A 26,090-nucleotide genomic window follows, 5' to 3' on the forward strand; every position below is an offset into this window, starting at 1 on the left:
CCTCCAGAGCAGAACTGGCCCGGCGAACTACCTGCTTCGTGTACCCAACGAGGCAGAGCAGCAGTCTGCCTCCCATGTGGACAGGTGTAAGAAAGCAGCCAGAGGGGCTTCACACTGAGTGAGAGGATGAAAAGCTGCTACAGCTGCTAAAGGCTGGGAGCCAAGAGGCAGCCACAGTCACCTGGAGCTTCATACCCTACCTGGTGGCCATGCAACAGCTCGTAATCATGGTGAAGCTGTGATCATCTCAGGAAACTCTCTTCTGCATTGCTGCCCGTGGTAACGACACCATGGTGACAGGCCAGGAAGCCTGTCGGTCCTATTAGGAACAGCATTCCTGGTAATGAAAGGCCCGGGTAGTAAAATGGCAGAAATCATGAATCCAGGGAGAAAGATGTTAGGAGTCCAGAGAATAACAGTGAGGTTGCTTCAGAGTGCAATGGAGGAATGCGCTGGGAGAGGCAGTTACCAACTCTTAAGGGTGCAATTTCAGGACTGCGACATACAGAAATATGGACAGGACAGAAAGCTGCTTACAGAAAAGGAAGATGGTTCCTGCTGCACACAGCCAGATTTCAGCTCGGGGTGGCTGAGCTGCGCAACTTGTAACAATATACTTCACTGAAGTTGCTGAGATGCCTGCGTGAGTATACCTCATTTTGGGAGATAAATGAATTTAGTAGTTTTGTTAACACTTAAAATGCAGGTTTTATGATAACATTTTTGTAAACTTTACCAGTCCTAGCTCAAACAAGCTTTTGTAAACTATGCTGGCAGTACAGAATTCAATTCAGATACACTAGTTTACCATTAAAATCTGGTCTTAAAAAAGAGGTAGGCTTGCTCCTGTAGAGGACACTGTAAAAACACTAGTGCATAAGTAGTAATGGAAAAATAAACGGCATCATGGGTGAAAGCAGTATCATCAAGTTTCCAGCACAGAAGAGATCACAGCTGTTGTCATATAAAAAGATGTAATTTATAGTTACATTACCAATGTTTAAGAAGATGGAAGAAACCCTGTTTATGTAATATATAAAACATTCTCTTGAAGGGATTAGACTAAATAATGCCCTAAATTCAGCATCTTTCAGTCTAATAAAGGACATAAAACCTGTTCAGCAATCTGTTTCTATTTTAAAAGACAAGCTATGGTATACATTACAAATATTGTTTGTAAAAGAGAGCTATGGAAAGAGGGTTGGTGGGATGTTCTGCATATATTAATGCTTCATTAAAAATGCCATAAGAAGTAAGGAAAAAAATAATCTAAGTTTAAGATGCCCTCCCACATAAGGAAAAGGATTTTAAAGCACTTATTAAATTACTTCACTTGCTTGAGCAAAAACATGAGCTTTCTTGGAAATCAGGACAAGCTGATTATATAAGACTCAGTTCTTTTTTAAAATGTTATTTCAACCCATGAAAATTTATATCTCCAGTTAAAAAGAAAAAAAAGTATATGATTTGGGCTGTGGTTCTTAAAGGCATCTTAATGCGTATCATTTAGAATTACTCTAATTATTTAGTTAATTCTGTATGGAATTGTGAATACTAGCGCTACCCTCCTGGGCTGTGACTCGGTCAAATGGAGCCTGATTTAAATTGTAAGCTTCAGAAGAGGCAGGGATCATCTTTCTGTTCAGTAGTGGGGTAGCACCCTGTGCACTCAGCTCCTGATCAATTGGCAGGGCAGCTGGAGGACAGCAGGGCCAGACTTTTCTTTAGTACTTTGTTAAAAGTCTGTTTCCTCTGCAAGCTTTAGGGCAAAGAGGAAAATGGAAAATATGCTGTGTAAGAGCACATCTGACACCAGATCTATTTAATTGAGTGCTGTAAAAGTTACTGAAAAACCTAACAGCAAAATCTCCAACAGCATCATCTGTAGGACAACAGATTAGTGACAGACATCCCTGGTTTATTAGAGATTGCATAATAAAGAGATCAAAGGAACTGCATTGACAGGCAAGTGTAAGTGACACAGAGGGTTTTTATGAATGGCCTGGCGCTGGTTGGGGAGCGCTCGGAGGCGCAGGCGTCGCAGCCAGTGCGCGGCAGCCCTCCAGCCTCGCTGCATGGCTGCTGCTTGCTTGGTTTCAGCAGAGCAGAGCAGTGACCCATCACAGCTCTGCTGCTTGCAGCAAAGCTGTCACACTGCTGTGCCTAGGAGACTGAACCTAATGCACAGATGGGGCTTTTGTAGTCGTCCCCAAGCTGGCATTTGTCCCTGCCCCCTGGCAGGTTAGCGGTCAGAGCCACTCTCTGGCTCAGGACATCAGCTTGTTACGAAAATGAACCCTTCACTGGGCCTGGCTTTCAACTCTGCTCCAGCAACGGTGAGCTTGAATAAGGGAACTTCACCCACACTCTAACGGTAAAGGTAAGAATTTGGCCCTTGAGTGGATGAACTGTCCTTCAGGCTGGCTCAAATCCTGCCACATCTAACAGGGTTCCTTTTATGGAAGAAAGGTTGAGTTTTCAAACTTAATTTAAAAAGAAGAAGAAAAAAGTGCCCTGGCCGCTTAAAGAAGCACCCCTTTTAACAGAACCCCCGCTCTGGGAGCACGCCTGCGGCAGGGTCACCTCACCTAACTTTAAATGCCTGCAGGGCAGCTGTCTGCCTGAGAGAGCTCCTGTGTCCCAGCCCACGCTCCCTTCAGTGAGCAGAGAAAATGGAGCTTTCAGGACACAACGCAACTGACCTATTTTAGGTACCTACTTCAGGATGAGATGAATCGGCCCCGGCAGCGCCTATTTCTCTCTGTTGACTATAAAGGGAGTCTAGCTAATGTACGTCTGGCCAGGTAAATCCCACCCTTCATGCTGAACACAAGCAGAAAGAAATGCACAAAAATGCTCAGAATGCTACTAATTCATAACATTAACACCACGTTGCATATGAACCATTTAAGACCTACAGAGCAGAAGCAGCACTGCAATTAGCTTTAATATAAAGCTGTAAGGATTCTGATAACACAAGTAAATTAATATCTAGGCAGCAGGTCCCTAGAGTAATGGCACAGTCATTACAAAGAAAAGCTGCAGAAAATTACCATTTGCAAGGTTGCAGCAAACGTAAAGATAATTTCTTGACGAAGGCCAGCGCAGGGATCTGAAGGCTCAAAACATCCAAGGTTCAATTAGCGCAGCTGAACAACTACAGGTGGAAAAAGCTTGAAGAGGGTGACTGATAAAAGACTCCAGACAAATGAGCAAGATGCCTGTAGTTCAAATTAGGTTCATATGAGACACATGAAGAGCAGGCTCAAAAATCTTCCAATAGAGTATTAAAGAAAGTATGAGTGAAACATGGTCACACTAGTGACTAACATTTGCTTGCCTGCCTTATGTATGGATGTGATGGGTTGACCCTGGCTAAACGCCAGGTGCCCACCAGAGCCGTTCTATCACTCCCCCATCCTCAGCTGGACAGGGGAGAGAAAAATATAACAAAAACTTGCGGGTCGAGATAAGGACAGGAGAGATCATTCACTAATTACCGTCACGGGCAAAACAGACTCAGCTTAGGGAAAATTAGCTCAATTTATTACAAATCAGCCAGAGTAAGGTAATGAGAAAATAAAACGAAATCTCAGAACACCTTCCCACCACCCCTCCCTTCTTCCCGGGCACAACTTCACTCCCGGATTTCTCCACCAAGCCCCCCCAGCGGCACAAGGGGGACAGGGATGGGGTTTACGGTCATCACACGTTATTTTCTGCCGCTTCACCTCCTCAGGGTGAGGGCTGATCACACTCTTCCCCCGCTCCAGCGTGGGATCCCACCCACGAGGTCAGTTCTCCACGAACTTCTCCAACGTGGGCCATTCCCACGGGCTGCAGTTCTTCACGAACTGCTCCAGCATGGGTCCTTTCCACGGTGTGCAGTCCTTCAGGAGAGCTGCTCCAGCGCGGGTCCCCCACGGGGTCACAAGTCCTGCCAGAAAACCTGCTCCACGGGCTCCTCTCTCCGCAGATCCGCAGGTCCTGCCAGGAACCTGCTCCAGCGCGGGGTTCCTACGGGGTCACAGCCTCCTTCGGGAACCCACCTGCTCCGGCGTGGGGTCCTCCCCGGGCTGCAGGTGGAGATCTGCTCCACCGTGGACCTCCCTGGACTGCAGGGGGACAGCCTGCCTCACCAGGGTCTTCACCATGGGCTGCAGGGGAATCTTCGCTCCGGCGCCTGGAGCATCTCCTCCCCCTCCTTCTTCACTGACCTTGGTGTCCGCAGGCTTGTTTCTCTTACATGTTCTCACTCCTCTCTCCAGTGGCTGTTTCTCACTCTCCCAACTTTTTTTCCTTCTTAAAAATGTTATCACAGAGGCGTTACCACTATCACTGATTGGCTCGGCCTTGGCCGGCGGTGGGTCCGTCTCAGAGCCGACTGGTATGGGCTCGCTCTCTCTCGAACACAGGGGAAGCTTCCAGCAGCTTCTTACAGAAGCCACCCCTGTAACCCCCCCGCTACCAAAACCTTGCCACATAAAACCAATACAATGGATAACCGGCCTATTTAGAAATGACTAACAGGCATGAGAGGAGATGGTAAAAAGGTGAATGCATACAGCAATGCCTACAGAGGTTACCAGCATCTGCAAAGGAGAACCATCCCTTCCACACACTGCATTCAAGTGTTGGTCAGCCAGCCGCCGCTCTTTGCTCCCCCACATGTAGTGCTACAGGAGCTGCCAACCAAACCGCCTGAGGGAAGAGTGTGCTCGACAAATCCAGCGTAGTTAATTCACGTGGCTCAGCAAAGCTGCATGAGTGGTGCCTGCAAGCAGTGGGCCTTGGGATGGATGGAGAAGCAGTCAAGCGTGGGCAGTGACAAACAGCCTTGCTCTGGTGTACCAAGAGTAGGGAAGAGCCATTGGAGTGCCAACAGAGGCCTTTGTGAAGGGCAGATCTTCAAAGCTTCCCTCTCTGTGCCCTGGGAGGACAGATGTCCAAGCAATGTCCAAGCACTCCACAGTGCAAAGCAAAAGGACCACAGTCTCACTGTAAAATGCTCAAGTGATAACCTTGCCAAATGATAACCTTGCAGCAGCACATTCTTGAGATTACAAAGTTAAAATATTTTAATAGTGGTATCTCATGCAAAATGAATAAAGGATTCAATGAAAGGATTGAAAATGAAAAGCTTAAGTATTCCAGCTACGCTACCTGGTCTAATGGATGACACTCTCTCTGCCTAAAAGCCTTGTCCCAAGGCTTGTCCCTTAATACCTCCACGGTCAGAGCAATTTATCAGTGTCTGAACATGACCACCAGCAAGCCCATTAACTGAATCAGTCTGGATGAAATTTAATTGCAAGCGAAGACAAAAATGTGTTGTAGTTTAAGGATGGCATTTTCAAATTTGTGAAAAAGAATTGAAGAGAACAAAATCCCATCAGTTCTCAAATGATTTGCATTCTTGGCTTTCCCTAACATATCTGAAATGCAACATTGTCAGTTTTTCCATTCCCCTGTAATACAAGATGTCATGGTTTGAGATTCAAGAAAACCTAGTTTTGCAACCAAACTAGACCAACAACATGTATGATTTTCAAAAAATACTCTTTTAATACACATATGAAAAGACACAGTTTGCATTTTAATATTTTGGAAATAAATCCTACTAACATCTACTGGTGATCAACTAGTACTTCCTTAATTGGCCCAAGCACTACGCTGGACTGTATGGTGCTATCAGCTTCAAGAACTGTAAATATTTATAGCAGACTCCTCTTAGCTGCTTTAAAAGTGTGGACAGATAGTGGTCAATTTTCTTAAGGACAACCACTGCTGGCTGGAACTTAAAAGTCAGCTTTTATGATTTCAGCAAAAGCTGGCAACATCCACATGCAGAAGTTCAAGGACAGAGTTGGCTCCCAGGCCAGATTGAGCCTAGCGCAGCTATGTGTTGACAACCTTTCCTGTGCCACTGGAATGCGTGACACTGAGGTGAGGATAGGACACCAAGAAGATGGCTGGAAGAGTTAGGGCATTAGGAGCCAAATGATCATCTGAGCCTTGAATCCTGAGAATCCTCAGGCTGGCTCTGTCATCTTCATACAACACATCTGTTCTCTCTAACATACTTTAAAAATCTGCTTGTTTTGAAAAACAAGGGTCTTCCTAACTTTTCCTCACATTTTAAGATGCAAAAAAATATTTAGCTATGAAGTCATTTACCCTAGGAAGATTTTAAAAATCTGACATAATTATCACTTCCTAAAGATCCCAGGCTGATTTCCTAAAGAATGACATTACAGGGGTGTAACAAGGGTCTTCCATTTTTAAATTCCTACCTACATTTTCATTGCTTAAGCTTCCAAAGCTTCTCTTTCCTGATACAGAAGACAGGATGGCTGCAGCCTTGACTTTCCAACAGCTGAGAGGCAGTTTTGCTAAAACACAGCATTAATTTAAACCATCATTGTGCATGGTTTACTTCTTTTGCAAGAGGATTGTGCGCTCCTTCCAAAGGCACTGGGGGGGGGGTTGGGTACAGGGGGCAGTGGGGAGTATTCAGTTTATATATTCTCCCATTTTGCAGCTCATCCTGTGAGTGGAGAGAGGGTAATGGTATTTATGATACATCTCCTATAGCACATTTTTTTACTTTTCAAGACCAGTTCTGGTATGCAGACAAGTTACTGCTCCATTATCATAAACGTAGAGAAGAAAGAAGCATGATTTTTACCGTATGAGTGCAAGCCTGTCTTTTTCAGATGGATGATCATCAAGCCACTGGGAGTAGCGGGCAATGGACCACTCAGCCCTCTGATACAGAGAAACACAAACAAAACACCAATTACACATAAATGTGAAGAAGGAAACACACACATCAATTTCACAACCAAAGATGACATAAATGAAGGCCACATGAGGCTCTCTTAATAATGCAGTAATGCAAAATGAGTTAAGAAATCAGAGACAATTAACAGAAATAGCCCAATACATTATTTGGGAGCTCAGAGGTGATCTCCTACATCAGCTGTTTGCCCAATTTTGACAGGGGTTTGAATCTAGATTTCCAGCATCTTACAGGAGCAGGATCCAGGCAATTTGCTGTCGGGGATAAGACCTGCAATTTCTTCTATGAGCTAACAGAATATTAAAGAATTGAGAGTCTATTTAAAATCAGGTTATCATCTTCCTACTGTTAATTAATCAAAATACAAAATCAATGACTATAACACCTTTGCCACAATAAAAAAAAAGCCAACAAATCATATAAAGCATGAGCTTGAATACTTTAAAACTAAAATAACTAGGGCAAACTACAATGTTCATTCCTCCTTAGGACATCTTGAAAGGAAAGACAGGTTGATCTTATTACCTGGAAGGGTGATTTTAACTCTGGTGGTGCTCTCGTAAATAAGAACTGAAGAATAATGCTGAATGGAATAACCTCTCCCAGAGCTGGGCTACTGGCAATATGCTCACTGGTCTGGAACAGCAGCGGTCTGGAAAAATGTAACAATATACTTGTGAAAGGAAGAAAAAGCATATCTTATGCATTAGAAAAATGCCTATATGGTGGCAATATTATGTTAGCATAGAATCATCTAATTTTTTTCCACTAGTCCACATCTTAGGTTTTCAACACAGGTTCACTTTGTAAAAATGCACAGAAGTTGCCTATTGTAATTAAACAGCACAGGACTGTACATTTTATATTTCAGTGGAAACACTTAAGGTAACTATAGAACTCACTGTCATGCACAAGTTGCACTGAAAGCAACACAAAAAAGTACAATTTGGCCAACATTTGCATGACAAAGATTGTTAAATCATAGTTATACTCCGCATAAAATTTAAAAGAACTTTAATCTATTTCTAATTCGCAGGTGGGTGTTGCCAAAAAAGCTCTCAGTTCAACCAGAACTAACACGAGGTAATAAATCAGTTTTGAAGCTAGTTCCTGCAACTGCAACTCACCTGAACGACCTCAGCTGCCTGTAAGATTTTCCTAGGTCAGAGACTCGCCGACACAGCGGTGCTACTGCTAACTCCATCTATAAAAAAAAAATTTTAATTTGAATTAGATTGTCCCAAAATACAAAACTTGGTATTAAAGTAGCCTGCCTTTAAGCAATAATCCAAACTTGCAGACCAAGTCACTGACTTCTCACTGGTGACTGAATTTGAGACAAGAAGCTATCCTTTCCTTTCATACTGCATTGCCCAAACCAAGGCTCCCCAGAGGGGTTGTGGATGCCCCAGCCCTGGAAGTGTTCAAGGCCAGGCTGGATGGGGCTTTGAGCAACCTGGTCTAGTGGAGGTGTCCCTGCCCATGGCAGGGGGGTTGGAACTAGATGATCTTTAAGGTCCCTTCCAATCCAAACCATTCTGTGATTGTATGAAGACTTTTGCCTTACTCTTGACAACACAGTAAGCATCCCATGACAAACGATAGTGATAGTCTATGGTTAAGAACAGACAGGAACTTGTGAGCCTTCTGAGACTGAAGCTTTGTTTCTCACATCAGGATTATTTTGTTGGTGATGAGTTACCTAACGAAGCACTTATGTCAATATCCCAAAAATCTGCCCACAGCCTGGGAAGAAAGCAAATCTAGGCAGGTCTCCACAAACCACTCCTAAAGCAGTAAAAATTCATAACCATTTCAGCTGGGCACCTTTCCTTTGGTGAAGGACGAGGTTAAAGTGATTCCTTCTTAAAACACTCGGCCCCAAATTCTGGGGCACAAAACCTATGCAGATTAAATAGAAGGCAGCTGGGACCTATTGCCACAGGGTCACATGGAATCACAGGCAAAACAGCATAAGTAAGAGCATTATTTTCATACTTATTTTCATACTGTTCAGTGTCTGAGTTACAGCAGCCATGTTTACAAACAATTTTTAAACACTTTCTGTTTTTTAAGTACTGGAGTTCACCTGCCTTTTTGAACAAGAGCTAGGCTCCGCTTGGGTTTTTACATCATTCACGTGAGACTAAACTCTGTCACAGGCCCTTCATTAACAGTGAGGACACAGAAGTGAGAAAGAACAATTTCACTTCCAGATCCCGGACTGAACATGAACATTACATGGCAAAATTTCAGTTAATATGCACACTAATGCAAACACCACCATTCAAAAAACCCCATAGGTAAAGGAATTTTAGCCGGATATGGATTAAGTCTTTGGTTTTTTGCATTCCTGAAGTGTCAGTCAACAGAGGGATGCAAGCTTTATTATCCACGTACATTTTTTAAAATCCCCAACTTGAAAGACTATTCAGACTTTGATTTCCACATAATGCACAATTAAGCTAAGTTTCAAAGGATGAGAGCTAAAATAAGTAACAAGATCAAAAACACCATACAATGAGCTTCCCATTTAAGTAACATTGCTGAATGAGTTTCAAAGCATTTGTGATAAGACACTATTTACAGTGAAGTCTTTAATACTATTACTCTTTCCAGCTGTAGAATTTCCTTAGACAGAGCTGGCTGCTGGGTGTCATTGTTTAACCCCAGCTGGCAACTAAGCACCACCCAGCTGCTTGCTCATCTCCCTCACAGTGGGATGGGGGTGAGAATAAGAAGGGTAAAGGTGAGAAAAACTCATGGGTTGAGGTAAAGACAGTTTAATAGGTAAAGCAAAAGCCGTGCACACATGCAAAGCAAAACAAGGAATTCATTCCCCACTTCCCATGGGCAGGTAGGTGTTCAGCCATCTCCAGGAAAGCAGGGCTCCATCACGCTAAGTAACAGTCACTTGGGAAGACAAATGCCATCACTCCGAACATCCCCCCCTTCCTTCTTCTTTCCCTGCTTTATATGCTGAGCACAACGTCCTATGGTCTGGAATACCCCTCTGGTCAGTTGGGGTCAGCTGTCCCGGCTGTGTCCCCTCCCAACTCCTTGTGCCCCCCCAGCCTCCTGCTGGTGGGGTGGGGTGAGGAGCAGAAAAGCCCTTGGCTCTGGGTAAGCAGGGCTCAGCAGTAACCAAAACATCCCTGTGTTATCAACACTGTTCCCAGCACAAATCCAAAACATATCCCCATGCTAGCTACTGTGAAGAAAATTAACTCTATCCCAACCAAAACCAGCACACTGGGCCATTGGCTTCACCAAGACCACATAACTATGCTGGGGTTCCAGCATAAACAAGAAAGATCGTGTGGCGAACTACAATGCCACAGTTCATCTAAAACCAAAAGAAATTAAATTAGCAATTAATGCAAAACAAGGCCGTATATTTCAGGCACCCATCTTAAAAGCAGGTGGCAGGATGGGAGTCATCTCACCTACTTCTCAATATCTACAGGCTCTTTTCATACTCAGTGGAGAGAAACAGCCACTCCTGGGGTGAGACACATCTTTCCTTGAGGTAGACATCTAAAATAGGTCAGGTGGGTCACGTAGGAGTATCCATCTACATGACACTCAGTCAACCAAAGCTGGGAAAGCCAGAGGGCCTAACCCAGGCACCTACACTTCCTCTGAAAGGCGCTGGGAAAAACCCCACAGAGCCAGCCTACAGGCAGCGCAAAGCTGCTCCCCAAGCCTGGGAACCTTGGAGCACATGCCCCACATCGCGCACCTGCAGGCCTGCATTTTATATTAAGCAGAAACGCGCAGAAGCAGAAAGTGAGCAAAAATCCAGGAAGCAGAAATAAGGATCTTTGTCTTCTGCTTTCAGATGAATGCTCCAGCCCTGGGTAACAGCCCGGCTCCCTCCTGCCTGCTGCTCTTCTGGCTCCCAAATCTTCCGCTCTAGGCTATAAACTGGCCCATTCTCTACAGCTGGGTGGGATCCCTGCCCTGTCCCCCTGTAACCCTTGCAGCCTGAGGGCTAGGTCACCTCTCCCACATGCAGGTGCAAGGGGTACCTGTTTCTTGGGCCGAAGAGCACGTACAACCCAGCTCTGCAGTTCCTGAGCAAGCATGCTATGCACCAGACAGTGCAAAAGGCATGCAAATGGGAAGCCAACGTCCCCATGCTCGAGGAGGAGCTGTCAGCTGCTGTGCTGTGTGCTGAATTTGCCAGTGCAAGGGAGCGAGGTTGAGCTGTCCCCTCCAGGACCGGGGATTTCTGCAGGGAGGTGCTCCAACACCAAACTGCGACGAAGCTTAGAGCAAGTTCAGCATGTTGTTCCACCAGATCCCCTGGGACACTTCTGAGCACATATGGGAGCCAAGAGGCCTGTCTGCTGCACAGGATCAAAAGCAAGCAGCCAAAAAGAGGAGCTAATTAAGTAGGCTTTGCTGCATCATGATACAAGAACCCTACAGACCCTGAAAAACAAATGGGAGCAAGACTCTGATTTCTCCAGAGCTTCTCTTCAGGCATCAGTATTGGCTAGAGGCAGCTGGAAGTAACTGATATCCTGCAGGAGCTGGTGCCCCAGCTCTTGTGGGAGCCATGGGCTTATAGCTGTGAAGAACCAGGGAGAAGATCATTCTTTTAGGTGCTTTAGAGAATTTGGTAACAAGCCACAAACTGCCAGTCTGACTTGTGCAAACAGAGATGCATGGATCAAACTGTACTCATGAGGGGAAAGAAATCCCAGCATAGCAAAATGTAATTTTGCTTAATAAGTTTTAAATGACTGTTTCACTCCTGAAACATAATATGATGTCATGAGACGTAAGTGAAACTTTCTACAGCTTAACCAATTCCTTATTAAAACAAATTTAAATTATTTCTCTTGAACATAATTGGCAGTTTCCATAAATCAACGTTTTTAGTCTTAGGTACTAAGGAATAAAATTTACTTTGGAAAATTCTATTACTTCATCTCCAACCTTTATTCACTGTAGGAAATTATTAGTATTGCTAGAACTAGATAGATTTAATGGCAGCAGATGGTTGATTCGTGAAGTACTAGTTGCCAAAGAAAAAAATTGTTTTTAAGCTTTGCAGCATACTATACCATCTCAAATTGACTCATGAAGAGTGGGAATGAGTGAAAACTAATCTGGTAAAAAAGTACATAAATGACAGAAACTTTTTTTTTTTTTTTTAATTTACAACACTAGTCTGCTATGTGTTATAACCCAATCTCTCCAATAAAAACTATACTTTGTATTATAACTAAGATTGTTTTCTTCACTTGAATTTTAGCTATTTGTCTGAGCCCAATGCTGTAGTGAGATGCTACAGCATCTTTGTGCTGTTACATTCATTTCTGCAGGCCCACTGAGCAGGGTTTTGTGTCTCTGCTGAGCATTGGTGCCAGCCAGCATGGCTGGCCTGGGAGCGAGTGCCAGGGAGGAATCATTCGGCTGGAACAGCTGCTGTTTTTAAGGTGCTGGAATTGGGCAGAGGATTGAGCATACATCACTTCTCGGTTCTGCTATCTGTTGTCACCTGAAGCTGCATCAACTCTTGATTCCTGCAGCATATTTATACTGTAGCAGCTTTTGCTATGATACACAGCTACAGTTTCCAAAGCACTTTGGTGAGCTTTTACAGGTCGGGTGATGTTTTTGGCTGTCTGCAAGCCAGTATTTGTATCGCGTGTGCAAGGCCTTTCATACAGTCATATCCTACAGGCTTCACATATGTACGGATGAGTAGTATTTTTTGTTTCTCTTCCAAATTTGGAACTGCAAATTTGAAAATTCAGATATCCAGGTTAAATCAGTGATAGATCAGGTGTCCAAGCAGTAATTTGCAACCACAGAAGCTTGACTGACTAATGTGATATAATCATTAACACAGGACGCAAGACAAGCAGTAGGAAGTGCAAGTGCCTGCCAAAAAGCAAGTGGCAGCTAGATCAGAAGAAGGCCTAATGACTCTGCCTGGTTTCTTCTAACGTTGTTCAAAACCCATTGCTTTTCCATGATTTATTCATGTTATTTTGCTATGCTTCACAGAACACAGTGGCTGACTCCTGCCCAACATATGCTTCTTCTCAATGATTCTTGCTCTCTAAGCCCAAAAAGGCTATATTATCTTTTCTTCTCCTATGACCCTGCCATAGCCCATGGCTAGGTGGTCAATTATCTGTTGAACTATTCACTGGCTAGCCATATTGTAAAAAATACATCACATGGCTGGCTTCTCTAATTGGATTATGTTCAGCAACCCAAGGGTGAAGTTAATACATAGTCTAGATACAGATAATGCATATATATTGAAGAGCGCTTTGAAAAACCCAATAGTGAAGTTATTGTTTAGTGCCTATTGTGGTATTTTCAAGATCTCTCATTACTAAACAGCTGTTTTTTCAGCTGGAAAATCTTAACATTAAATTTTTAGCAATTACATTTCCTCCTGGCCAAGACGAATTCCAAGTTTTTAAATGTTAACTCAAAATGCTTTTTTCTAGCCATTCACCAGGAGAGAATGCTTTAACAAGCAAGGGAGCAGAAGAGCTCTGCACTGTTACACGAAAGAAGCTGGCCTTGAAGGGATGTGGAATTTGATTTCTCCCCCATGCAGCAATTCCAAAACGGTTCATGATTAAGTAAATCCTTCAGCGGTAATACCTCCAAAATAACACACATCAGAAAATAATTTCTTTCTTCCAGTAAGATAGTTAGCATTAAACATTAAGTGCAGTTTAGCTTTAGTAGTTTCTGTCCTTATGACTACAACTGTGATTACAGCATCCTGCTTCTCTCACTTCTTCATAAGAAACTAGAAAGTAAATTTTTAGGAAAAATTCTAAGAAGCATTTTTACACTTGTATCACCATGTTTGATCAAACGAGCAAATCTGTTTACATTTTTTAAAACCTAAATGCCTAATATTCTTGCTTTTCTAATGCCACATATTGAATCAGGAAAACTAGATTCTGACCATAGGGTAACCAGCAGATAGAAACATTTCTTCTGCACTAGAATTTAGCATTGTCAACTTCTACAGTAAAAACATTTTTTCTAGGAAAATTCAGTAAAACCAAAACATTTTGCAGTAATTTATTAATAAAGACTTGAAGAGTTGGTGGGAGTGTTAACTATGCCCCATCAAAGCTGTTTGAACACAGTACTGAACAATGCCAAAAACCCCAACTATAAATCACACCTAGATAAGAAATATATGAAGGTATATGTAGAATAGTATTAACTCAAACAGGACCAATAAAAATAGTTCACTCAACAAGGCTGAAAATAATCAGTCATGGCATGAGATGGTGTTCTTGCCACAGACAGTGGCTCCTGCCTTATATGTCACTCCAAACATACACCTGTACTATGAAAAGATGGGAAATCATGTCATGCTTTCATGCCATGAAGCATAAAGACTACTTAGTCTTTGCAATTTCTAGACTACTTATTTCAATGTAGTTGTGATTTGTAGTTGCTATTAATAAACAATTATTTTCCTGCATCAGCCTACAAACTTGATGTAGCAGACTACTAATTTCCATACCAAATATTACTGTAGATTCCTCATTTATTCTAAATAAATTTCTCAACTGATTGTGCTTGTATTTCATTCTTTGCTGCATTGTCCAGCACTTCCATCAGGTTTTAGGAAGGCCTGAACTACAAGCCACCAGTCCTAAAGTGTGCCTAAGTGTTAAGTGCTGTAACAACAATACCAAGCAAGTTAAAAGGTCCTAGGAGAAGAACTGGTACTCCCCAGAAACATAAATGTTGAAAAACCATCAGAGCTTGCTGGCTTGCTTGCCTCCAGGAGAACATTTTTTTCAGTCTGACTAGTACAGAATTAAAAAGTAAAATTTGGTATTACATACATGAATACTGAATTATGGTCACCTTAAAAATACAAAACCAAATGAAAACAAACTGATGCAGGAATTTATAGGAGTGAACTGAAAAGTAATCTTGTGCAATTGCCTGCATAAAAACTGAGAGCATGAAAAGAGGTGAATTCAGCCTGTAGACTAGAAATATTTTAAACAGTGAGAGTCCCAAGGAACAGCACAGTATGTGATAACAACCTTGCAGCAGTGCAGACATTTTCTAGGGCTTAAAATGTTTCTGTGTTCCTGTAAGTACTGATCTTCATGAAATCTTATTAATGATATTCAGGCATGTTTCAAGCCTGTCACACCTCTGTTCACAGCTGCCACACTAGCACACACCTAGTCTCACCACTGAAATATTTGTAATGCACAAGATAGCAAAATGCAGTACTGACACTGGAAACAGGATAAGACAGAGAATTCAGAATTACAGCAATAACTCCTAGCTGTGTAAGTAGCTAAGCCTTACTCAAGAAAATTGGCTATTGTGCACCTCACTGAACCCAGTTCTGAATGAAGAGAACTTGAAGCCTCAGTCTTCCCCCTTCTGTGTAGACACCTGTTGTTTGGAGGCAACTTACCAGTAAAACACATTTCCAGTGCAAAAATTTTCAAATCTGACCCTCAGCCAAAGCTATTCTGCTGAGTATAAGGCAGCTGTAACTCTGAGTGCCTTGAAAGAAATGTGCACAAGCACATGAGATACCCAAAATCTGATGCAACCCGAGATTATTTGATTTACTGCCTGCGTATTTATAATAGGACCTCAAATTAATCAAAGTTTCTAGACAGATTTCTGCCCAGGTCTTTTGCTTGCAAGTAACCCCAAAACACCAAAAGGGGGTTTAGCTCTCAAAAGCCAGTTTTAAGCAGGAACTTGCAACCCTTTTTTTGAATACAGAAAATTCAAAATTACTCTGCAAGACAGAGCACAAGTAAAATCAGTTTATAAACAAACCTCCTCCTACACACAAAGTGTCTTTCCAGGCAGGTCCTTTTCTTTGGGTTTGGCTTTAGTCCAACAATGCAGTGCTTTCTGGGACTGAAAAAAACCCTGCACACAGCATTTATGGCCATTTGGAAAAGTTCATCCTTTCCATCAAGACAGCAGCCCACCTAAATACCTGCTCCCTGCTCTCCTCAGCCCAAAGCAGCAGCAACCTCCCCTTCTCTTTGGAGGAATCAAGTCTTTTCCTCCACAAAGCCATGTGCTATGGGAATGGGAGCATGGAATTGAAACAAGTTCTGTTCAGGATTACAGCCACATTTCAGTGAAAGTGCCCAAGCCCCCTGGCTGGGTCAGAGCACCTACAAGCTCCCCAGTGGGTCTACCAAGAGCTGGCGTCACGGCCACATGCCCAAAACCCACCAGGTTTTTGGGAGGGGTAGACACACCCCAGAAAACATAGATATAAGGCAGCCTCCACATATAAAATGTTTCGGTCCTTTTTCTGTTATTCTGAGGAACAGGATATAGTGTCCAGGCCATTCTAGACACTACAGCCACTGTGCAGCCTGGGACGCCCTAAGGAGCAATATGCAGAGATGCTCAAAGGAACAGAGTGAGCGCTGAGGTGGCTGTATGGGGCTAGTTGGACCCAGGCAGTTCTGGTCTTAAGCCCACTTTTAAACAAGCCAAAAACATGGTGCAATGTGAAGATGAGAAAAACACAAGGCAGCCCCCAGATGCAGCAACAGCTGAAGGCAGAGACAAGAATGAATTCAAAACCTATTTTTTTTCTTCTACAGTATGAAAGAAGAGAAATCAGAACATTTATCTTCACACAGTTGTCCGTTCAGGAGTTACACTCAGCACAGTGGGGAAGAACATGCAAATCCCCTAACACTCAGATGAAAACATACCTTCATTTTTCACTTATAAGGCAGCCCGTGTTAGAATGAGAAAAATAAGTGTTTAAAAATGATAAATGAGTGATATTTTTAGTATTATTATAATAGCTGCTTAGATGAGATGCTCTTTACTGTAGAATTAGGTGAAGATATTTCCCAAATATATATGACTTACTTTAGTACTGCAGTATAAATTACAAAAATTTTCTATATTCCTTCCAGAGGAAGAGTCAAGCATCTTTTTTTTTTCCTCCAATTTCATGACATTGTCTTCAAAATAGAGAAGGGAACACAACCTTCTCATCAAAAGCAATTGAAAACTTCCCCTTAACTTCTGCGGTTAAATGCTGATTTGCTACTTTTGAGTAATGAATAAAAAAACTTTACTCAGGAGTATGTAACTCACAGGCAAATGATACAAAGCAGCCACAAGCAGAAGCAGAGATGGCAGTGATTTCTCCCTCCCTGCCTTCCTCTCCTACCTCAGTTACCTACCAGCCAAAAGCAGCACTCGGTATGCAAACAGCTGGTGCCAATTCCCTTTTTCACTTGGATAATAATAACCAGAACCCTCAGACCAATCTAATGCAAGTCTGTATTCTTTGGCAAGTTAATCACACAGTGTTACTATTAATGAATTAAATTTGAATATAGTAGATAAGCAGACAGGTAGTGGATATTAATCTGGCGACTTGTTTTGTGTTTTAGTCCAGTATATGAGCTAGGTAAAGCTGAGAGGCAGATAAGTTGATCAGGTCATGAACAGAATCCCACAAGAAAATCTCTTCTGTTACTGAAAGGGCAGTTCTTCCACAGGATATTGGTATTTCTTTAGCTTGTTTCCTACACTGGAAGGCAGCTGAGTTAGCGATTAACTACTGTAGGCACTGTGATATATAAAGCGATTAAGAAAGCGACACATTCTGTTAGAAGAGAGAGAGAAAGAATGAAGTGAATGAATGGTGGCAAATGATGGACATACTGAAGAGATCAGACAAGCTGGATAAAATGTCAAGACACAGCTGAATTTAAATGCAACAGTCACTTGATAGGAAGCTGTCAGACCTCCCTGAATCTGCCTTATGGTGACGAGGGATCTTCAACTACTTCGTGGATGCATTTCTCAGGATACAGGATCTCATCAGAGAGGATGTTTAGAACTGGAATGCACCAATCTTTACAACTGCCTGTTTATACTTTGATGGGGACAAAAGTATTGATAATTTTCAGTGAATACAGTGAAGTAACAGTAAAAAGCAGAAATCAGCATTAAGGGTACCTGTGCAAAATCCGCCGCAAGCCGCATCTTCCCACCTTCACCAAGGGGCCTTATTAGACTGGCATTGCGAATGAAAAGTTCAATTGCTCTTTGAGCCATGGCTTCAGTGTTATCAAAGACAAAGTCAAAACACTCAAAATGTCTGAAGTAGTCGCTCATGACTCTTGCTATAAAACCCTGTAGTTCTTTCATGTACAGAGAACAAGGGACATCTGGTTTTCCTGAGCTGGATAATGATCTGAAAAAAAAAAAAGAAAAGAAAAAAGAAATGGGGACAGCCAAATTCATCTTTAAAACACAACCAAAAACTACTGGATTCTTTTTAATTTTTTCCTACCCCATGAAGTCATGGCATGGCATGAATTGTAGCATCTCATTTCTACTCAGAATAAAGAGCATGTAGTGCTCTCTGAAACTGTAGTAAAAAAATATCTCTTTATCAGCCATTCCCATCCTAACAAGACAAAGGAAATCACCCCACTCCTACCCGACTTGCAGATCCCTCCACCAGTTTGGAGGCTAAACCTCAAATCCAGCCCCTAAATTTAAATGTCCCAGTTATTGATTTGAAACTCTATTAATGGATCAGAAAATAAAAGCACATGTTACAGGGTTACCCGTTTAGCCTATCCCAAACCTGTTCTCTGTACAGAAAGTTTCCTAGATTCCTCCAAACCCAGGATTAAGAAGTCAATCTAATTATCACAGAAGCAGCACAGAAGCTATAGGACACAGAAATCAATCACCTTTCTCTTTCTTTGAATCACAGTCAGGCAAAAGAGTTCTTCGAAACTCGGGAACCTGAGCATATTGGCTGTCTAACAAAACAGCCTTTGGCTGGAATTGGTTTATACACCTAGAGAGATATTTTGCTAGTGGTGGCAAAGGAAAGATGGAGAGGGTAAAATATTGTTTAAAAATAGTCAAAAGGAAAATTTAAAACCCCTCTGAAAATATACTATTTTCAGTGAATTTCCGAGACAGAAAACAAGACATCTGATGATGTTATAAGCAATGTCAGAACAGAGATAACAACCAAAATACTGCTCAGGAAGGAAGACTCAATTATAGATAGGACTCAAGATCTCTGCAGATAAAGAATACTGGAAATTTTAATTAAAATGCTATGGGAAAATAGCATAATACACTAAATCTGAGCTTTCAATAAAAAAGATTTTTTGAACCATTTAATATTCAATACTACTTTAGAAAAATTTATGTGTAATTTTGAATCAGAGGTTATATGCTTTATTTTAAGAAACAAGAATATTGACAGTTCTGAAGACTGCCCGCAAAAAATATGTTCTGAAAGCAAAAGGGTTTTTTTAAAGCACAAAAATGGCCTCTGCTTGGTTTTATTTTTCTATTTAAAACAAATTTTACTGAACAGATACGCAAAAAAAACAGAGGGAGGAGGGGAAGAGGACAGATGCTACCTGATTAATTTGTTTCAATAGATAGGTGTAATTCTGCTTTCTGTGTTCATTGACCATAAAGCATTGCCCTCCCCTCAACAAACACACGCTGTTGCTCCAAGGACATTGTGGCAATAACAATCTATTCTGCATATGCAGGATGTCTTACTAAAGCCATGGTAAATTTAAAAAATTTTTCTAGTTACCCAGAAAAATCTTCCTGGTGCATAGTGATGATAATAGCTTCTACTGAATCTCCTACAGAGTTCAGTAACGGTTGAACAGCACTACCCATTAGATCATGGACTGCCTAAAATAGAATAAGAAAAAGGCAGAAGTAAGGAAACAGAAGCTAGAAGCATTTGCATTTTGACACCTCAAAAATACCTCAGTTCATTTCAACAGTGCTTTTTATTATTCTGCACTAGAAGCTGCTAAATAGAAGGACAAAAGCCTAAGATAACATTTCACTTTAATTGATTTTACCAGTAAAGTACAGAAATAGGGCTGTTTACTACTTCTATGTAAAGCGTTGCTTCAAAAAGGTGCACAATGATCTGGCATTCCTCGTTTGTAAGCATACATATTTTGGTGCACACACTTCGTCCAGCTGTTCCCTCCCCAGACACGTAAGCTACCCTTCATTCCTCTGCACACAACCCCTCCCAGATTAGTGCACAGCAGGACAGATGTGGATAGCTGTCATCCACAGAGGGCTGCACGGCCATCCACATCACCCCCCGGAAAAGCACCAGGTAGCATAAAAATCATAATCTTATGTGTGTGTCGGGGCGGGGGGGCAAGGAGGTGATGAAGGATCCAGTTATTGCTGCGTGAACGGTGCAGAGAAAGACATTTATTTTCACAGCCAGATGACATCTGAGTTCCAACCATTATGAGAATATTCTTGAATACAAACGCTACTCAAGCAGTGAATTGGCACATGCAACATATATATAGCTGCAGATACAACAAAATATACGTTTCAGAATATTTGTATACCTTTTGACTAACATACACTGACACATAATAATACCTAGGAAAATAAGTGCCCATTTTAAGTGTAACAAACAAAGCAAAGCTCAGCCCTACCCCTGCAGCATAAGGTCATTCAATTACCTTTAAGGCAGTTGTGACTGTTTGCTCAGCAGTTGCTGGAAATGAGCTCTGATTGGTAATGACCTAAAAATTTTAAAGTAATTGTTAATAGTCGACATTCAACAAATTATTAGAATCCCTAATATTTAATTTCATTTAAAAACATACTGAGTTATCCTAAGTAATGAGTGGTTTACATAGGAATAGATAACTACGAAATGTGTTTTATACAGACAGAATTTTCAATGCACCAGTATCAGTCCTTTGCTCTCAAATTTCCTATGGACTCTGCTTCTGCCTTGGCAAAGAAATTATTCAATTGAGTTCAACTGAAATTTAGCTGAAGCGTTAACAGAATCAGAATAAGAGTAAGTGGTGTATTCTCCCACTGCTAAGTATAGAATTTTTGGAGAACTATACAAGCAGCTCTATAGCAAATACTTGAAAGAATGGTTGTTCTTTCTCATTATTATGACTACTATAATACTACATATTAAATAGCTGTTTATGTACAGCTACAACAATATTAGAATTGAAAGTCAAGGAATGATCTGAAGGAATATTCTACCAATTTCCTTACAGTTATGAACATCCTATACAATAGTATTTTTAAGCCAGATAAGTACTGAACTCAAAGACTGAATCATATGAGATCTCCCTCCAACACTAAGGCACATGAGGTTCATTACTAAATACATCAGAGAAAGCAGACTTAAAAGTTGATCTACCATCTGTTTGCAAAATCTAAGCAAATTTTATAGGCTTTTTAGCATTTTTTAACATTCCTGAAACATATCCACAGCCAGGAGTACTCATGATCTTTTTTCTAATCAGGCTAGGATTTAAACACGATTAACTACAACTACCACTGTATCTGTTTGTTTTAATTTACAGAGACTGTATAACCATTGGCATCACTAAGCCAGTAAATTGGAATTATTCATAACTGTGCTTAATGCTGAAAATATTTCCAGGCCAGGCTTTAGTCACAGCAACAATGCACGGAGATATTTGTAAGGTGCCACTTTTCTTCATTTCACCCTTTCCTTCCCCTTTTCAGTGTGGCCACAATCGTGGGAAAGCAGTGAGGGTCTTCTGAGAAAGATAAGCTGGGGTTGGAAAGGATGCAGACAAGGGCTATCAGACTGACCAGTACAAAGACAGAGCTTACTTGATAAGCAAAACCAGAGAGTTCAATTGTTTAGGCTCACAAAACAATGGATGTGAGACGTGATTATTCTCTATAAACACATCTTTCACTCCCCTTCTAATATTGACAGTTTGTCACATAGTGGTGCTTACAAGAGCCAGCCAAGTCTCAGAGTTGTACAAATGCATAGCAAGGTGCAGCTCTTAACCCCAAATCGGGCTGTATCTGTCAATTCTCAGCTAATGGGAGAATATCCATACAATAGAACAAAGAAGTTAACACGGCAAGAAGAGAAATACCAAAGGAAGCCTACCTTCAGAACCGATTGGTGCAGTTTGTACAGTGAATTAACTACAGCCACATTCCTCCTCTGTCCCTCTGTGAGTGGTCCAATCACCTGGCTGGCATCTCCTTGAGTAGACAGCTGCAGTGATTGCAGAAATTGTTAAAACAGTATATCTTTAAACAGTGCATCACCACAAAATGATAATTAACTAAACTTAGACCACAGCAGAAAGCCATAGGTGTTCAGTACCTATGTTCTTCCATTTTACCTTCATTCATATGAGTCCCATCTCGAGATAATACAAACTGAACAACAGGAACCATGACAGACTGCTGTCTCGGCTCCCAAACCACAGTACTCAGACCCAGCTCTCTTGGAGATACCTAGTCCCAGCATAACTTCAACTTTGTAATCTAAGAGTCAGATGAAGTCACCTGCCTGAGGATGCAGTATAAAATAGCAGCAGCAGAACTGAAAAGGGTATGCTTTTCTGTATACTCTCAGTCCTCACTTCTCTGACAAGCATTCAAGCCTCTCTTTAAAAACTCTATTTCTTCAAATAGATGGCTTACAGCTTTGTACATATTAGTGGCTTGTAAATGAAAAGGAAAATGGAACTGCAGGGACCAAAATGACTAGTTCTGTCATTAAAAAGTGTTCTATCCATGAATCTTTCAGCAAAAATAAAAAAAAATTATTTCTTCGTATTTAAACTCCACAAAGCATGCATTTTTTATCATTACCACAGAAATCAAAGTTCCAGGGTGATATATAAATAGCAATTAACTACAGAACAGTCCCATAAGGATACTACAGCATATGTTTATAATTTAAAATAAAATAAATTGTAATTGGGAAACAAACAGAAATTTTTTTGTGCACTGAAAGCTGCAGAAATACAAAGAACTGACAAAAGGCTATGTGAATTCTAAAAGAAGTATATCTAAATATTACAGCAAGAATAGCTATTAATAGAAGGTTTTACTGAGATATAATTATCTGACCAGTTATCTATATTTCAGGATACAAAATTATCCTCCAGAAAACTCGTGAAGATGCCTAGCTCCAAAAGTCTTTCCGTAAAAATATATTCAACTCATTGAACAAGTCATCAAGAGACTTTTATGAAGTGCATCTTTAAACACAGTTGTAGGTCCTACAGAAAGCTCCTAAACTGAAACTGAATACACAGTAACAATTGTTTAAGAACAAAAGGAACAAACATAACATGAAAATTTTTAATTTCTGGGAAACAGTAAATTTTTACTAGTGAAAGACTATTCCTGTACCTCCCATAGCTTCCACTCAGCATAAACACAGACAGCATGCAAGCAAAGTTATCTAGTATTTGCCAGCACTGCTAATAATGAAGTTTTAGACAAGTTCTTGCAAGCACACAGGAACTCAACCTTACAGCACTATGGTGACAATATCAGTTCATTTCCCTTTCTTCAAATTTAGGGATTATTTCAGGATAAATAAGTTTCTGAGACCTTTGCAGAGGGAAAAATCTTTTCCAATGTATCTTCAATTATTTGACATCAGAATGCATCTTTAGACTAGCTGACAAATGTAATATCTCAGCATCTTCCTGCCTTCCTGACGAGAACCACCATGTGAGCTACATACATCTGTTTCCTTCCTGATATTTCTATTTGACAGATCTGACTGGTTTTATGAATTCTGCTTCTCATGCTTACAGCTTCACAGATTAGTAACAGAACAGCTGTGCAGAGAAACACCCTGTCCACCCAGCTGACCACCCTCCCAGACCCCAATAACCTTTTTTTCCCCACACCTTTTTAAGCACTGTACAGACTATTCAATTGGGTTTTTGCACATTTACAACCATTAAAGACACTACTAAGTAACATTTTACATCCTAGTCACTTAAATTTCAGTTCCTCAGAGTCTATTGTAAAGGTTTCACAATTTCATTTTCTTAGACATTATGAAATCATTAGACCGTGTCTCTTCCACTGGTGAAAAAGCTTAATAAGCAAAACCGGTAACAAGTACAAACATAACCCTTCTGCAGCAACAAGCAACTCTTGCAGTCAGCAATAGTGCACAACAGCCTCACAGGCCAAGTCTGAAAATGTCTTAAAAGCAACCAACCTTTCTAAAATTGTTTACCATATTAAATTCCCTTAAATTAATCAGTTAGAACTTTGACAGCTAGATGTGTTGATCCCTTCTGTATCTTAAAATAAAATCATTGGTGTAAAACAAAGAGGCTTGGAAAACTCGACTCTTGTAACTAGCAGTAAGAACTGGGCAGCCCAGGGCTTCCTAGGACTCCTTCTCCTGAAGGTGTGCTCTGGGAACACCTGGTACCTACATGGGTAGATGTGCCCTGCCATCAGGGAACACGTGGTACCTACATGGGTAGGTGTGCCCTACCACCTACAGCAGAAGTCTCAGGTGCTTGTTCCCATCTCTTGCTGTCACCACAATGATTTCTATGACCCTGCTTTGACGCAAGAAGGTTCTGCACTGACTCTGTCCAACTTATTTTGTGCACATACACTTTGTCACTAGCATGTATCTGGATTTCAGGTAGTTTATCATTATTCCAATATTCCAATGCCTCAGACTGAATTCTTGACACCTCTAATATCCATTGTACAGTCATGCATCCATGTAGGAAAATGCTATCATGTCTCCCCAGTTCCAACAAACCACGCTTATGGTGCGTTTACTTTAGGCACAAATCATCCCTCAATTTATTTTCCATCATACCAGGTTTTATGAATGATTCACATTCATCACTCTCATTTATATAGCAAGTACTTTTGAAGTTCTGTGCTGGACACAGCTTATGCAATTAAGCCCAGTGGTAATGTAACTCTTCCTGTGTTATCTGCCCACTGGGGATTGCACTGTGTAAATAGGTTAAGTCAGATAAGTGTGAAGCCTAGCCACATCCACTCAGCTGAGAGACACAGTCCAAGGGCCTTCTTTTTGATGAGGGCACTAGAGACAAAATCTGGTACCTTTTTAATCAGATTTATCCAGAAATGCAGAAGGCCAGGAGGGTGAATTTATGCTAAGCAGAGATAAGGAGTACAAAAGGGGTGACTTCATTCCAAATCAGAATCTATTTTGGAAAAGAAACAACTAAAAGGCAAAGCGTAGCTGAAGGACCAGACCTCATCTCCAGGGAACCATCAGTCACCCTGGGAGTTAGTCTGGCTTGAGCCTGCTAAGTGAAAAGGAAACAAAGGAAAAGAAACCCTGCTGAAGCCAGACGTGAATGAGCAGTAACAACATGGACTGTAACTGTTGCACTTTTCTTTATATCTTCAAGTATAGCAATTGATTTCTTATGCTCTTCACTTTAGTTGGATAAACTGTTTCTGCTTTTACCTCAAAGCCTGTGTACTATTTACAGCAATTTCATGGGCACTAGCAAAGCACAGGCACCCCATTCCCCAGCAAGCAGCAATTCTAAAACGGATGACATGTCAGTATGAGCTCCCTTTGCCAACATGAGCTACCAGCACATTGGCAACCTGAGACGCTAGTGAGGAAGAGAGGAGTGAGGCAGAGAAGTCTCCCACCAGTGAACATTAGCCAGGACTTTTGTATCCAGGGTCTAGGACAAGGGCTATGTCTTGTGGTACTCTCAAGAATGTGAATGTGAGCTTCCGTCCCATGCAGCATTTCAAGAAAACTCAAAGGGCAGCTGTTAAACTAAAATGAGAAAGAAACACTGGAGGTACTGACTTTCTGACATTCTCCAAGGTAGGAGGCTGAAATTTGCAGGTTCAATCCAGTAGCTAACTAGCTGGAGGAAGCTGCCTAGACTTTTTTTAAAAATCTGATTCGACAGAACCTGAGGACTAGGTAGTAGATTGGGTAGTTTATTGAACAAGAAAGGACACTTGTAGAAGCTGATACACAAAAAATGCGTAACAAAGAGGAACAAGCTGACTGAAGGCCATCTGACTTGCTTTGGCCTGACATGCTCAAGAAACTGTAAGCCATGACTGGCACTGTGCTCTCCCCAAATTCAGAAGTCCTTCTGGAAAATAGGTTCTTTTTGTTTGTATCCTTCAGTACACTGATGTGGTTACACTGCTTCACCTGCAGAGATTGCAGGTGCCTCATATTGGGTCAGTAAGTTGCCCAATGCAGAAAATTTCAGGAATGATTCACCTAACCATGTGCAGGAAATCACAAAGTAGAGAAATAAGCACTTCTAACAAGTAATTAATCTAGCCTATTTTAGAGACCCTTCTTTAGGGAGAGAGTAAAGGCAGCCTGTATGCACCTATTTCCCTCCACTAACTATGAAGGGAATCTAAAGCAGTACTACAGATACATACAGGTAGCCGTACT

At 41.4% G+C, this 26,090-nt stretch overlaps 1 protein-coding gene across 1 annotated transcript in view; it reads right to left on the reverse strand.

The window, feature by feature from the left end:
- COG5 (component of oligomeric golgi complex 5) overlaps positions 1-26,090 on the reverse strand; it is a 193,147-nt gene that overhangs the window by 6,062 nt on the left and 160,995 nt on the right. Inside the window, exons 15-21 of the mRNA XM_075024853.1 lie at positions 21,774-21,884; positions 20,332-20,394; positions 19,419-19,522; positions 17,798-18,035; positions 7,930-8,006; positions 7,328-7,454; positions 6,689-6,768 (exon numbers count right to left, since the gene is read on the reverse strand). Coding sequence (XP_074880954.1) covers positions 6,689-6,768; positions 7,328-7,454; positions 7,930-8,006; positions 17,798-18,035; positions 19,419-19,522; positions 20,332-20,394; positions 21,774-21,884 — 800 coding nt within the window. The remainder of the gene's footprint in view (positions 1-6,688; positions 6,769-7,327; positions 7,455-7,929; positions 8,007-17,797; positions 18,036-19,418; positions 19,523-20,331; positions 20,395-21,773; positions 21,885-26,090) is intronic.

This window comes from Buteo buteo, chromosome 4 (assembly GCF_964188355.1).
Source record: "Buteo buteo chromosome 4, bButBut1.hap1.1, whole genome shotgun sequence".
NCBI lineage: Eukaryota > Metazoa > Chordata > Aves > Accipitriformes > Accipitridae > Buteo > Buteo buteo.